Source organism: Asparagus officinalis, chromosome 1 (assembly GCF_001876935.1).
Source record: "Asparagus officinalis chromosome 1, Aspof.V1, whole genome shotgun sequence".
Lineage (NCBI taxonomy): Eukaryota > Viridiplantae > Streptophyta > Magnoliopsida > Asparagales > Asparagaceae > Asparagus > Asparagus officinalis.
In genome coordinates this window covers 19803981-19819668 of record NC_033794.1, presented here as the reverse complement: position 1 = coordinate 19819668, position 15688 = coordinate 19803981, and the positions used below count along the sequence as shown (strand labels likewise).

Here is a 15688-nt window from a genome sequence, read left to right as displayed (position 1 = left end):
TGAAACGAGATTCAATGCAGTGAATCGAGATTAACTGCAGTGAATCGAGATTCACTGCAGTGAATCGAGATTCACTGCAGTGAATCGAGATTCACTGCAGTGAATCGAGATTCACTAGAGTGAATCGCGATTCATTGGATGTATCTCTATTCACTCAAGTGAATAGCTACTTAGTGGAGTCAATTTGTATTCACTCAAACATAGAGAATCTCGATTCACTAATGTGAATCCTGATATTCACAAGAACATTTTTTGTTATTAACTGATGGATAATTTGTACTAATTTTCTTTTTTTGTCACTGCAGAAGTTTTTGAAAAAAAAATGAGAGTTCTGAACCTAAGGAGTTGACTAGGATACGGGTCTCTCCAAAGATATTCTCTGATATGGTTTTGTCACTCTCTGACTCCCAAAAAGAATGGGTGAGACTAGCTGGACTTGGAGGTCTTTTACAATTTGGATTAAAGGAACTGCCACATATGTTGGGGTACCAGATTCTGCAGTCCTTTGACAGTGAATCCGTTGCGCTTAATCTTCCCAGAGGATCAATCGGTATCACAGAGGAAGATGTACATCAAGTGATGGGATTACCTCTAGGCAGGAAGCGTATACCAGCTTCCAGTACTGGCAAGTCAGCATTGGTGGATGAATGGAGGGGTCAATTCACAGACAGATTTGGTTGGAAAATTACTCCAGGGGCTGTGTCTGAGAAACTGAAGCACAGTTCTGATGTTAACCTGTTTTTTAAACTGAATTTCTTGGTTCTCTTGCACAACAGCATTATCCAATCGCTTAGCAATCCGTATGTCAACCAACGGATTCTAGTACTTGGTGATAATGTTGATCAATGCTCTCAATACAATTGGTGTTCTTTATTACTTGACTCAATGATAGATAGCCAAAAAAAGTGGAAGGTTGACCCGACAAAACAATTCTACACGGGTCCTCTTGCATTCTTGATTGTAAGCCACTTGTATAATATTGATTTATTTTTACATTACTGTAGTTAAAGTAGTTTTACTTGATGATTACTAATTGATGTGCTTTATTTCTTATCTCCGTCTTTCTAGCTGTTCTATGCCGATCGGGTTCTGTTCAAAGGTAGGAGGTTGGTTGAGAGAACAACCCCTACATTTTTAGGATGGACTGACTTCGCCTTGAAGGAAAGGCAGTCAGAGGAAATAAGAACAAATTCATTTGGCAAAGGTGCATTTACAGAGAGGGTTGAACTTCCAGATTCATCTCGAATGCAGAGTGCTACTGGAAACTCCTAAAAGTGTTGATACAATTAGAAAGGTTAGCAAATCAAGTTGCAATACTTTGTTTATTCAATTTAATCTCGATTAAGTAGGAGTGAATCTCGATTCATTTAAACTGAATGTCGATTAAGATACATTGAATGTAATCTGGATTCACTACTACTGAATCTTGATTCACTACTATTGAAATGAATCTGGATTCACTATTACTGAATCTCGATTCATTGAAGTGAAACTGGAATGAATCTGGATTCACTACTACTGAATCTTGATTCAAATACATTGAATGTAATCTCAAACTATCGAATCTTGTCTATCGCCATGTTAATAAGTAATGGTGACCAATGTCTGTGATATTCAAAATGCAGGATTGTATTGAGAGGGTTCAACGGAGAGCTGCAGAGCTTGAATCTGCAAAAAATAGATTTGATGCTGAGTGTGAGACAATGAGAAAGCTGTTCCCCAATGACAATGAGCTCTTTCAGATTCAACAGAGAGTTTCAAATGTACTTGTGCATGGGTGGGGACATCGTGTAAATACCTGTGACGATGAAACAGCTGTGGGAAACATTGTTGATGATACCCCTAATGTGAACACCAAGGTGAGTAGAGATATGCATGGTTCCCCTGTTGTTGATCCAATATCAGGGGAGATACCACAAACACAAGTCTCCCCAAATTTTATTAAAGAAGTTGATAAGATTATAGAGTCTGTTAGCATGAAAAAGGATGACAGACCAGTGAGACGGAAGATCAGCGAATGTAGTACCCCACAGACTGAAGAACCTAGTTTTTCTCTTGGGCTGACACAAGATACTCAGACTGAATCAGTGGAAATGGTTGATGTTGTTCAGATTGCTAAAGCTTGTGAATCTGAAATCATTGATGATTCTGTACGAAGAACTGATAAACAACCTGAAGATGCTGCTGCAGTAAATGAATGTGAAGGTAAGAAAGTTCAGGTGGCCGAAAATAAGGGACATGCGGGAAGGGGGAAAGAAAAGAGGATGGTAAAGCCTGCAACGTCTCTTCGGTCACCATGGGTGCAGAGGGTATCCCAAATTACTGCTAGGCAAAGTCAGCTGGAAAGCATCATATGGGATTGGGTCCATAGAGAAATAAGGCATTCAGGTGATGATTCCGCTGAAGAAGAGAATTTGTAAGTTCTGAACACTTATTTGATATTTTATTATTAGGTGTGAGACTCGCTATTGTTGCTGTTTTTTCAGTGAAATGGTATTTTGTCCCTTTATTAAATTGAATATTGTTACTGTTTTTTCAGTGAAATGGTTTTTAAGTGGAGACAAATTGAATGTTTCTTACCTGCTTTCAAGACTTTCCTTCCTTCTGAGGACATTGAGGCAAATTTAATCAGCATTTGGTCCTATATTTTGAACAGCAGAGAACAAATGAAGTCCGAAAATTCTCCACTTAGATTCTTCTGCAATGTTGAGACAACCGTACGTATCTTCCTTTATTTTATTTAAAATAACACTTGAGTAACATATTATTTAACCAGTTTTATGTTGTACAGTTTTGCAACATTCATCACACAGATGAGGTCAATGATGAATTGAGATACAGTCGGTTTGCTTCACGGATGGATGAGCAACTTGCTCTGTATCCACATATGAAGTTTAATGAGATTGATATGGTAAAGATTCGAAGACAATGTTTTTATTCTTTAGCCCAATTTTAACTATATCTGTAAAATCTCTGATTAAATTTCACAACCATTAGGTCTTCTTTCCCATAAATGCGTTTGAGCATTTCTACATTGTGTGCTATGGGCTAAAGAATCCAAGTATGGAGCTGATTGACAATAGCAAAAACTGCCCAGACTACAAGGAAAAATACCAAGGTCGTCCTGAGGATTCACTATAGTGAATCCATATTCACTATAGTGAATCCAGATTCACTATAGTGAATCTGGAATTCACTAGAGTCAGATAATTCCAGATTAGTTAACTCCAGTGAATCTCGATCACTATAATTAGTTAATCTTGAAACTTTGATCTGTGTTCACATCACGTAATCACGATCCATATTAGCTAACTCTAGAGTCAGATAATTCCAGATTAGCGCTAGTAAATATGTGTTCACATCACGTAATCACGATCCACTAGCTATAACTAGTCATCTCAAACTTTGATCACTAGAGTTAGTGAATCTGGATTCTCATCTTACTATGAATCTCGATTCAATATAGCTAGTTAATCTGTGTTCACATCACATAATCACGATCCACTACCTATAGTTAATTCTAATGAATCCAGATTCACTAATATGAATCCAGATTCATTAGAGTAAGTCCAGGTGAACTAACTCTATTAAATTCTAGCGAGCTAGATCCAATGAATCGTGATTCAATATCATTAATACTGTTTCCATATAAACAACCAAAACAAATTGTATATTACATTAAACATTACTGTATAATAATTTGGATTTATTATGTGATAATGATTAATTTTGATTAAACAGCACCAGAATTTTGTGAGATATTTGGCAGACAAAAAACATCACAAGGCGAGTGAAATAAATACATTAACGCCTGACAGACTTGAGATGGAGTGGAGAACGGCCGAAAACAAATTTGATTGTGCTATTTTTGTCATGAGACATATGGAGACCTACATGGGCGGTGGTACAGCAAATTGGAACTCTGGTTTTCATAGAGAGGGTGTAAGTGTTTAAACTAATAATGTGTTGATAATTTACATTTAGTCTTTTTGAATTAATTAAATTTAGAATATAAAGCAAATCAATTAGCTACTGAATCTTGAACTGAACTTTTATTCATATGGACAGGAGCGATTAAAAAATCAGCTGCATAGACTGAGGTCTATATACTGTTGCCAAATTTTTACTGAACCAACAAATGAATTGGCCAAAGAAGTCATCAGGAAAGCCCAACTGCACCATGCTGAAACTGCCAAATTCAAAAAAGAGACGAAAAAGATCACAAGATCTCAAAGAAAATGATATTCTGAAATCAACAGAGAGTTTCAATGTTGAAGTTTACAGTTATTGAGTACATTGTCAATTAATGTTATGGAATACTCTGGTTTGTGTTGAACTGCTTTTCTATGTAAATATAATTTATAACAATAGCTTTGTCATAGTTTTAGTTCGGATTATATGAAAATACTATGAAGGTAGTGAATGCTAATGGAAGAATTTCGATTACAGCATAGAATGTGAGTTATAATTCAAGCTTTTATGTAACATACAATAAATTGATCATACTTATTGTGGATTGTATGTATTTAATCTTGGATCACTGTTTCAATATTATCTTAAGTTATTATCTTAAGTTTCACTAATTTGTTGAATCTGGACTCACTTTGCTAAATCTCAATACATTTGGTTCAATCTCGATTCACTAAAGTGAATCTCGATTCAGTTAAAGTGAATCTCGATTCAGTTAAAGTGAATCTCGATTCACTACAGTGAATCTCGATTCACTGTAACTATAGTGAATCCAGATTCAATAAAGTGAATCTCGATTCACTACACTAAAAATTCAGTAAGTTAATATTATCTTAGTCACTACACTATAGTGAATCCATATGCAGATCATTGAATCCAGATTCACTACAATGAATCTATATTCATTATAGTTAGTCCAGATTAACTTAAACCGAAATAATCAAGTAATTTGATTGTTTGATTGATTATAAAGAATCCCTATAGTGATATCGAAATTCAATATCAGATAATCTAGATTCAATGCGATCAATCTAGATTCAATATAGTTAGTCCAGAATCACTTAACGCGAATTAAATTTTAACTGATGACTGCATACAACGACTTTATCATTCCTGCTTAAATAATACAACTAATAATAATGGAATTCACATGCTATATGAGTAGATCTCAATTCAATATACTAACATGACACAATGTAACCATGTAATTAATAATCTAGTAAATATATATAGTTAAGAATTACACAATTCAGTAATTTTAATAAGAAATGTATTCCTAAAAATGATTCTGTAACGAATTATGATAACAAAATTAAACATCACTCTGCTGTATTGTTTTCTTTAATGGGCATGTACGTGCGACATGGAAATCGATTTTTTTGCACATATTACACAGCCTTGGCACCTTTTTCTTTCGTTGAGTAATTGATTTCTCATAATCACCAACAATTCTCCGTCCACACCCCTTGTTTCTACCTTCAATGGGAGGTTTAACGATCACTTCCGCTGGTATTTTTGAGCCAACAAAAAACTCCATTACATCATTTTTGTTCTGTGTGTCAGATTTCCAACTAGATTCACGCAAACTGTGCTTCAACTCCTTCAACTTCCCTTCCAAGTAGTCAAGTCTCTCACCATCTAAACCTGCCAAACTCACACAGGATTGGAAATCATACCATATGTCATTCAACTTGCGATTTGTAACTTCAATTGCATTGCACTGTTCTGATATTTCCTTGAACTGCAATGAATGCCTCATCTCAGCACCTTTTGTCCATCGGTTCACAACAAGATGCCTTGGAATTTTTGTTACATCAGCTTGGTTCAGTGCAAAAAAACCATGCCTACATACTATACCCATTTTCTCAAACAGCCTACACGTACATTGCACGTCATTGTTCAAGTAAGCGTGTTTCACCTAAAATTCAAAAAACAATGTATATTAGCACCGAGTAAAAAAAAAAGACAAGTACATGAAATGGTAACTGAATCTCGATTCAGTATAGTGAATCGCGATTCAGTATAGTGAATCGCGATTCACTATACTGAATCGAGATTCACTATACTGAATCGCGATTCATTGCATTGAAAATATATTCAATTTTTATTGTTTCAATATCCATTATTAAGTTTTACCTCAAATATTTTTCCATGTCTCTTTTTGTCCTTTATGGAAAAAATCTTCACGCCATCTTCTTCTGATATACTGTTGATACTCATATCATAACAGGATGACATTATCTCACTCTGTACCTCATAAAACATTGTTCGAGTGTACAACTCTGCTGCATCCCTCTCCAATAACAATGGCGTGTCCATTCTTGGCATCGACTTTGTTCCTTCATAGTTTAATCTTGCGTTTGTATGCCTTTGCTTCTCCATAGCACTCTCATATCGAAGATAAAATTCTGTCAATGTGTCAGATCTACGGTTGAATTTGTCAAAGAAACTGTTCTCACTCTCTGATATTGATGTAGTCCGCAATAAACCGGCCATTGGATCATCAGCATAATAGGCTGGAATCCATGACTCCCGAATGTTATACAGTTCACACAACCATTCATTACTTTCAAGCTTATATTCTTTCATAACATCTTTCCAACCGACTTCAAATGTTGCTGGATCTATATCTATACTCCAAATCAGTGCATTGATCTTCCTCTTGAAATCATCCATCTTCGAAATGCATTTTGCCAACTACAATATAAATATATAACGAAAGATTCAGTATTTGTCTAATGAGGATTCATTATATTTATATGTGGGATTCATTACCTTTTGGTTAAATTTCTTCATGATGTGCCACATGCACAAACGGTGACGTGCTTCTGTAAAGACGGTTGGTATAGCTTGCTTCATGGCAGGGCACTGATCTGTAACAATACACTTTGGCTCGCGAATCATGCATTTCATGAATACCTCAAAAATCCATACATAGTTATCAATGTCCTCTTTAGCTATCAATCCTGCTGCAAATACAACACACTTCTTATAATTGTCGAGACCAGTAAATGGAACAAACTTCATGTTGTACCTATTGTATCACATACAAAAAATATAAGATTCACTATGATATATAATTACAATATTGAAAATCGTAAGAGATTAACTATAAAATCTTACTTGTTTGTGGAATATGTAGAGTCAAATGATATCACATCTCCAAATACATCGTAATTTCTTCGCCCAATAACATCTGCCCAAAAGATGCGAGTTAATCGACCGCCTTCATCAACTGCATAATCATAGAAAAATCCATCACTCATCTCCTTCTTATCCGTGAACTTCTCGATGATCATTTGAGCATCTCGATCACCAATATAAAGCTTCACATCCCTACTCCAATTTTTAAACTCGGTACAGGTAGCACCAACATTAGAATAACTTCCACACAACTCCTTAGCAAAGTTATATGTTTTGTTAGGCCCCATGTTGGCTTTTGCTCCATCAAATACAAGTTTCTTATGTGCGAGTCCGAGAACTCTATTTGACTTCAAAAATTGTTTCCCACTACCGGACACCAAAAAATGAGAATGCTCTTCAACGAATGAGAGAACATTATATCCTTTCAAACCATCAAACTTAAACACGACTTTAGCTTTGCAACCACATCTACTAGATACAGTTCTCCTTCTCTTTTTCGAACTGCTACTAAAATCATCAAAATCAACATCCATCTTTGATTCATTGCTGCCAGCTCTACTGCAAACAATGTGTTTAAGAAGAACTGTACCGTCCTCATGTTTCTTCTCTGTATGCCGTCTGATCTCAAACCCACTTTTACGTCCATACTCTCGGTAAAACTCTATACCATCCTCTAGTGATCGGAAGCTTTGGTTTAGATAAGGTTTAAATTCGGCTTCAACCCGAGGTTTCCAATACATACCACCACCTGGTGATTCAAAAGGAATCGAGCTAACTTCGTCCATTCCATCTTCCAAAAAATCACTGTCCGATGCATTTATAACATGTGGTTCCTTAATTTGTTCATTGCTGCCTACAACTGAAAATAAAAGAACATAAATAATATGGCTATGTTCTTATATACTGAATCTGGATTCATCGCAATGAATCTGGATTCACTGGAGTGAATCTCGATTCACTAATTTGAGTACATATGGTTTATATGGTTAAATTCAATGCAGTGAATCTCGATTCACTAATTAAACCATATATGGTTTATGTATATTAACAGTGAATCTCGATTCACTAATTTGAGTATATATGGTTATATTCAATGCAGTGAATCTCGATTCACTAATTAAACCATATATGGTTTATGTATATTAACAGTGAAATTAAACCATATAATTAGTGAATTCATTGCAAATTAATCTGGAGTGAATCTCGATTCACTGCATTGAATCCAGATTCACTGCAGTGAACAAGTGAATAAATTATGAAAAACACTGCAATCTCTAACAATGAATCTCGATTCAATGCAGTTAATCTAGATTAACAACTATAACGTGTTCAACTGAATTCAAACTCTCCATTTAAATATCCATAAAATGTTAAGCGTGTAAGCTCCTATATAATAAATAATATGACTAAGTATTTAAATACTGAATCTAGATTCATTACAATCAAAACAACTAGACCCTGCACACCTGAATTCAAGTTAAATCTCTAAGTGAATAAATTATGAAAAACACTGCAATCTCTAACAATGAATCTCGATTCAATGCAGTTAATCTAGATTAACAACTATAACGTGTTCAACTGAATTCAAACTCTCCATTTAAATATCCATAAAATGTTAAGCGTGTAAGCTCCTATATAATAAATAATATGACTAAGTATTTAAATACTGAATCTAGATTCATTACAATCAAAACAACTAGACCCTGCACACCTGAATTCAAGTTAAATCTCTATAAAATGTTTAAAAGTCAGCTGCTGGATGATGATAGAGAGAGCTGAAAAACGTTGAACGAGAGATGCTAGACGACGAACGATAGCTGCTGGACGATGAACGACATAGCTGAAGAACGCTGAACGAGAGCTGCTGGAAGATTTCCCGATGAACGAGAGCTGAAGAACGATGAACGATGAACGAGAGCTGATGGACGATTTCTAGATTGAGAGAGAGCTGCTCTTCGTGACTGTTGGGTTGCCTGAGCCGTGAGAATGCATGGGGAAATGGAGAACTCAACAGAGAGGCATTAATTACCTCTTTTTAGTGGGATGTTTATTTTACCTGATTACCCTTATGCAGCTTTAATCTCGGCCATTGGATGAATCTAGATCCAATAGAGAGGAGAGGTTTTTAGTTTTTAGGATAGTGAGGTTTGTATTTGAACCTCTCCCTATATATATATATATATATATATATATATATATATATATATATATATATATTATATATATATTATATATTATATATATAATATATATATATATATATGAGAAAATGAGTATGCTTGATACCAAGGCATAAATTTTTGTGCTTGGTAGTGAGATGACATATTCCCTCCACTCATTGAAATCGAGGGCCCACATTCACATGGGTTGGAGAGTGGTTAGGAATTGAAATAAGTGGATGGGAATATGACACCTCACTACCAAGCACCAAATTTGTGCTTGGTACCAAGCATACTCATCTCTCTCTCTCTTCTCTCTTCTCTCTCTCTCTCTCTCTCTCTCTCTCTCTCTCTATATATATATTATATATATATATATATATATATATTATTATATATATATATATATATATAATGGCTATGACCGTATGGACTGGTACAAGGCACAACTTTGGTGCTTGGTAGTGAGGTGGTCACTTCTCACCCAATGGTTCAATTATCCAACTCATGTGCACCCACGTGAATGTGGTCTCCCACTTTAAATAAGTGGATGAGAAGTGGGCAACTAACTACCAAGCATCAATTTTGTGCTTGGTACCAAACATACCAATTATTCTCATATATACACATACACACATGCCGGGTCCCTGTATCCTACACTTTTAAAATTTGTTGTGTGCCGTGTCCATAACCGTTTCTGTGCCTGCACCCATAATCCATGTTACCTATGTGCTACATGTCCCGGTAAACAATTTTAATTCAATGTGGTAAAAAGAAGGTAGGCTTAATCAGATTGATATCTAGGATTATACTACACAAACAAGAAGCTAGGAAATTTTGATAAGTATACCTGTATTGTTATGAGCATGTGGACAAAGAAGAGATGTAAATGTACATTTGAAGAAATCTAAAAACTAAGAATTATGATAATAGAAACTTTCATTTTTTTCAACAATAGAAAGACAACTAACTAACTAGAACAAACATGATCATAATTTGAATTACATTAAACAATCAAAGCTAAATCCAAAATTTAAAGCCGTAGTATAACTCTTGAAGCTGCAAATTGACTGAGTAAGATAAGGAAAAAAGAGCTTATCGAACCAATTCAGGTGATCCCAGTTCGGAATACACTACAAGTTGGCATGCTTGAACTGCATCACAGTTCGAGAGGAATGGTGTGAATTAGATGACACTATTCAACCAAATTATAGTTCATAATTACGAGTGTAAAAGGACATCCGAAGCTGCTCTACATCTGCATTTGTTCAAGCGAATTAACAGTAACAATCAGTATATACTCCTATCCGTTTCACTTATAAAAGGAGCTACTAGAAGAAGGATCTTCTCCACTTAATACAGGATTACCAGAGTTGTGCTATATCTCGATTTGTCGTATGCATCAATTACTCTGGATAGTATGTGTGCGAAGCGGATAGGCTTATTCAAGGCGCTATTTAGGATCATTGTATAGTTAGAAGAAGTTAACATCATTTCGATAATTAGGCATGTATTATCTGCATGCATGTGGAGAAACAATAAAAAAACAAATTTGAAGACATGTAAAATAAGAACAATGATAACGCGTTCTCAAAACTAGAAAAGCTATTAATTTAGGAAATGCCCACAATGTGAAATGTTATACAATCAAAGTTCAAAACTCCAAATTTCAGACTGTAAGCCATAATGTAAAATCATATAAAAGTCTATTACGAAAGGGCAACAAGTAGGATAGGATGCATAAAAAGAGCCAATTGAATGATTTGAAACAATTAATCATTAGTTCTCTTCTTTTATTTCTTCTCAGATTACTAATCAAGTTAGTATGCACCATGAACCAGTATGATTGAACTAGATCACAATTTGAAGAGGGTACAATGAAGAAAGGCATGTCTCGCAACTTTGAATTATAATCCACTCAGCCTATAATCCACAAATGGTTTATAAGCCAAGTGGATTACAAGCCAAAGTGTACGATGAACTTAGTGGATTATAACCTATACTCAATAGTAGAGCATTTGGCAAATGGATGGGTTATAAACCATCTTTGTGGTCAAAATAACCAAAAGGTATTCAATGGGGTTAAAAAAACATAATGGGGCCTGGAACTTTGTGGAATGATTAGGGGTATGTTAGTCTTTTACTTGATCAAACCTTATAGCTTATAAGCTACTAAGCTAGGGTATCATAGCTTATTTTTTGGTGGCTTATAAGCCAAAATAATCCATTTTCCCAACATGTCACAGTGTCTTATTATAAGCTAAAAAAATTGGCCTATAAGCCACTTTGACCATTTGCCAAACATGCTCGAAAGTAGGTGATACTAATTCAGTATCTGCTTCACTTATAATTAATAAAGATAAAATATTTATATATCATGACCTATTAACAAACAGACTACAATAACGTATAGATAATATGTAACTGATTCTTATTTGTAGGTTCATAAGTGCACTTTCTGAATTTTTGGTTCTTTAACTATTCATACTGACGAGTTTATACAGAATCATTAATTTCATAAATTATAAGTATTATCCAGATATTCTAGCACATTATTTGGATAATATCCACTGGACACAGATAAAAGATACAATTTTTCATATATCCGATGCAAACTGGAGAGGATATGGGCAACAGATAATATTATCATGCTCAGATTTGGATATCAGAGCATCTGCTCCATCACAACAATGTCACACCCTAAAGTATATTATTAGATGGCATGTTAAAGCCGCATCTACTAAAGTCATTCTTGATAAAGGAAACAAAAGAAAGGTCTATTTGAAAACCTGATAGGCTAAGGCTCTTCCTTTCCTCACAGCAGCATCTTGAGTAAGGTCAGCACCCCATTTTGTTTTTCTTTGAACCTGTTTACTACTCTCTTCTTTAACATCAGTGCCAGCATCCGCTTTACTACCACCTCGAAAAATGGGAACTAATGAACCAGACAATTTGTTTTTTGGTATAACAAATCCAGCTTTTGCCCCAAATTTTGAGATCTTAGGATTACTAGTTGAAACTGCAGGTGCACCAGTAGACTGCCCATGGGTTAGTTCAACAGGAGAGGATGAATCAACTTTTGCAGTCATCTGTCTTTCAAAATTCTTCTTTACCAACCTGCAATGAAGGGAAAAAAGGGATCAGTCAGGCACCACATTCAGGCTATGTTCAAACTTTCAAAAGGGTGAAAAGAAGTCAATTTTATACCAAAACAAATTTAACACCCACATGCTAGCTAATTCTCACTCAAAAGAGCACCCTTTTAGGAACAGAAAATGTTTTATTAAGAACAATAAATGGCTTACCATATTCTGAATAAAGTCATGTTCTGGTTCTTCAAGTTCACTTTTCACAAATGAAGTTAAGAATGTGATTCCATACACAAGGTAAACATTTCACTACTGCAATTTAAGACATCTACATTGAGCACGCTACATCAGGTACCTCATAGACTCGTAGAAATAACGGAATAAATCATGCTTTTTTAAAATTAATGTCATCAAGTAACAAAAGAACACACCTGCTCTGTACAACCACCGTTACCCTTCAATATTCTCTTTTTTTGTGTGTGAATTACATGAATCATATTCTTCTCTTCAGTTATTTTAGGTGTTATCTCTTCCACTAAGTTAATTAGTATCATATTGAGGTGGAACGGAAGCGATTAAGCTTTGATTTAAATCTGATTGGGTTGGATCTAATCATTTTCTGAATCTGAAATTGGAATCTGAAGAATTACAATAAAACAAAAAAAGAAGAAAAATATTTTTTTAGTTAAGCTAGTTTCCCATGCAACACCTAACTGGATTCGGCTTCACAAATGTTGGCTTCACACCTTGGCAGACATGCCTACCAAGCAACACATGCTAAACTTTCATAATCTTTATTCTCAAATTTTATCTCCCCTTCAAATGAAGAAGTACATGGTCATTTATAGAATAAAATCCTAATTAGATCAAACAAATTCCTAACTAAAAGATAACAAAAATCATAACTAAATATCCTAATTAACAGATAAAACCAAATAACAATTCCGAAGTAAATATCCTAACACCTCAACTGAAAAATGTCAATTCCAAAAACAACTAACTAATCTGATCTTCAAGGTGTTCCGCATCACATATCCTTCTTAATTGCTTCAAATAAGTTCTAGCATACCTATCTCTTGTCCTCTTTCTCCATTAGTTAACACTTTCCTTAATTGTTGCACACTTGCATTTAGCGACCATTGTTGCACATGGACAAACATCTCAATGAATTCAACCTCATTTGATCCCTAAGGGGGGGTTAGTCATCTAGAACTTAAAACTGGAACTAGGATAATTTGTGGGATAAATTTTTAAGGTGTTAGTCACATAGAACTAGGAAATGAGATATTTTTTATAGTGTTAGTCAAGTAGAACTTTTGTAGAACTAGAACTGTATTATTTTTTTGGTGTGTTAGTCAAGTAGAATTCTACTAGAATTAGAATTGAGATAATTGGTCATAATTATCCCACAAATTATACTACCTATATATATAACCATAAGTTCTCCTCTCTCAAATTATCCCACACATTGGAAAGAATACAATTGGGAAAAAAGTGAAATGTCGCCTCCCTCCCTCTTGGTTAGTTTCTCCGTCTAGAAAATTTCTCTGCTATGAAGTCAATCATCCGTTCATTTTTCTGTCTTTACTTTGTTTTTGTTGTGATTAGATATTGTATTATTATCTTCAAGATGTATTACTTTATTGATAGCTTTTTGACGTTAAATTACTTTATTATTATTTGTTTGATCTAAGTTTTCTCTCCACAACAGTGGTTTAGGTTAAGAATATAGTGTTGGTGGGTTAGTGTTAAAGATATGCGGGCTATTTATGTTTTTTTATAAGTTAGAAAGCAACTTTGCGATCACATTGATGATTAGATGTTGAATGGTTAATGGTGATATCTATTATTATTAAATCGGCTCAATAAATTGAGTGGGATATTTATAGTTCATCTGTCGATCATCTGTTTAGTGGCCATGGATGATTCCTGTGTACATTTCATTTATTTGCTGATTTGGTTTCAGCGATCATGATGAGATTGGTCCAATGGGTTACTGGCTAAAAAATGCTTATTTTTCTTTCTTTATGATGTTATGAGATTTGAACTTCGACATTTATGATCCTCTATTAGAAGCTCCACGAAATGTTGCTGATGCAGACGATGACTCCGATAAAGAAGACGAGTTACAGACTCAACGAGCAGCTGTAGGAGCTTGGAGAAATTCTATAGCAGATGTCATGTGGGATGATAGAAGTCATGTGGGATGATAGAAGCCATGTGGGATGATGGAAGTCGAGTCACTCTAGGGATTTAGATTTTTATTTATTTGTAATTTATTTTATTATTTGAGATGAATATAATGCTTTATTGCATTATATTTTATAGTTATTACTAGAATTTGCTTATCAATATTATATTATTTTTAATATACAATTATTTACAATAGTAATTTATACCCACCATTACCCCCACCAAATTATCCTACCAAATTATGCAACTTCATAATATTATCCATCATTATCCCACCAAATTATCCTATCAAATTATCCCACTTTAAGAATTACTCATCATTGTTCCACTAAATTATCCCAGTGTTAAAAAATTATCCCACTTTACCAATTATCCCAGTTCTACTTAAAAAGTTCTAGGTGACTAACCCCCCCAACAACAAACTCAGCAGCAACTAAAAAATAAATAAAATCAAAGAACAGCAAAACCAAAGTAATTAAAAACATGATAAAACATAAAATGATGAAAAAGGATGATGTGAAAGCAAAAGACAAAAAATATGCTAAGTTTTCCTTGATATTGGGTATACTAGAAAGTTAACTAACCATTAATTACTGGTTTAAGGGGGAAAATTAGCTAGGAATATGATTATATAGATGGAATCCATATAATTAACCCTAGAAGAGCACATAACAGATTATGCTAAGAATTTTATGTGGTAATTTTCTGTTTAATTGAAAGACAACTGGATTTATCAAGAAGTGACCTCCTGGATATTGGCAGTAACAACCTGATGGGGAAGGGGAGGATACCAAACATGATAGAAATCCTCCCTAAATTTAAGCAGGCCATGCATAGATTAGGTTCAAGTAAATATGAACTGTGCAAGTAAACATGTAAATGGTTTGTCGCACTTATCTCTTAACTGGCCTGCACAAACCTATTCATTTGCTACTATAGTTTCCTTAACACAACATGGCTTTGTAGAATATTGATGCTATTTCTTCAACTTGTTTGTTTTAACCCCAGTAGCACATACACGGAACACAGGTATGACACAGACAAAGACACAAGGCATGGCAATTCCTCAAAAAGCCGGATGCGGAACAAATGAAACAACCTGACAGTAGAACATGTGTGTATGTGGAGAAGGGG

At 34.6% G+C, this 15688-nt stretch overlaps 1 protein-coding gene across 2 annotated transcripts in view; it reads right to left on the bottom strand.

Moving 5' to 3' along the window:
* Positions 1–15688, bottom strand: part of LOC109820600 (leucine-rich repeat extensin-like protein 5) — a 32879-nt gene that overhangs the window by 13145 nt on the left and 4046 nt on the right. Inside the window, exon 2 of one of the 2 annotated variants that reach the window (XM_020386765.1) lies at positions 12062–12389. In XM_020386765.1, the coding sequence (XP_020242354.1) occupies positions 12062–12361 (300 nt within the window). In that variant the 5' untranslated portion in view covers positions 12362–12389. Of the gene's footprint in view, positions 1–12061; positions 12390–15688 lie in introns of those variants that run through there. The other variant, XM_020386773.1, reaches the window with a different exon arrangement.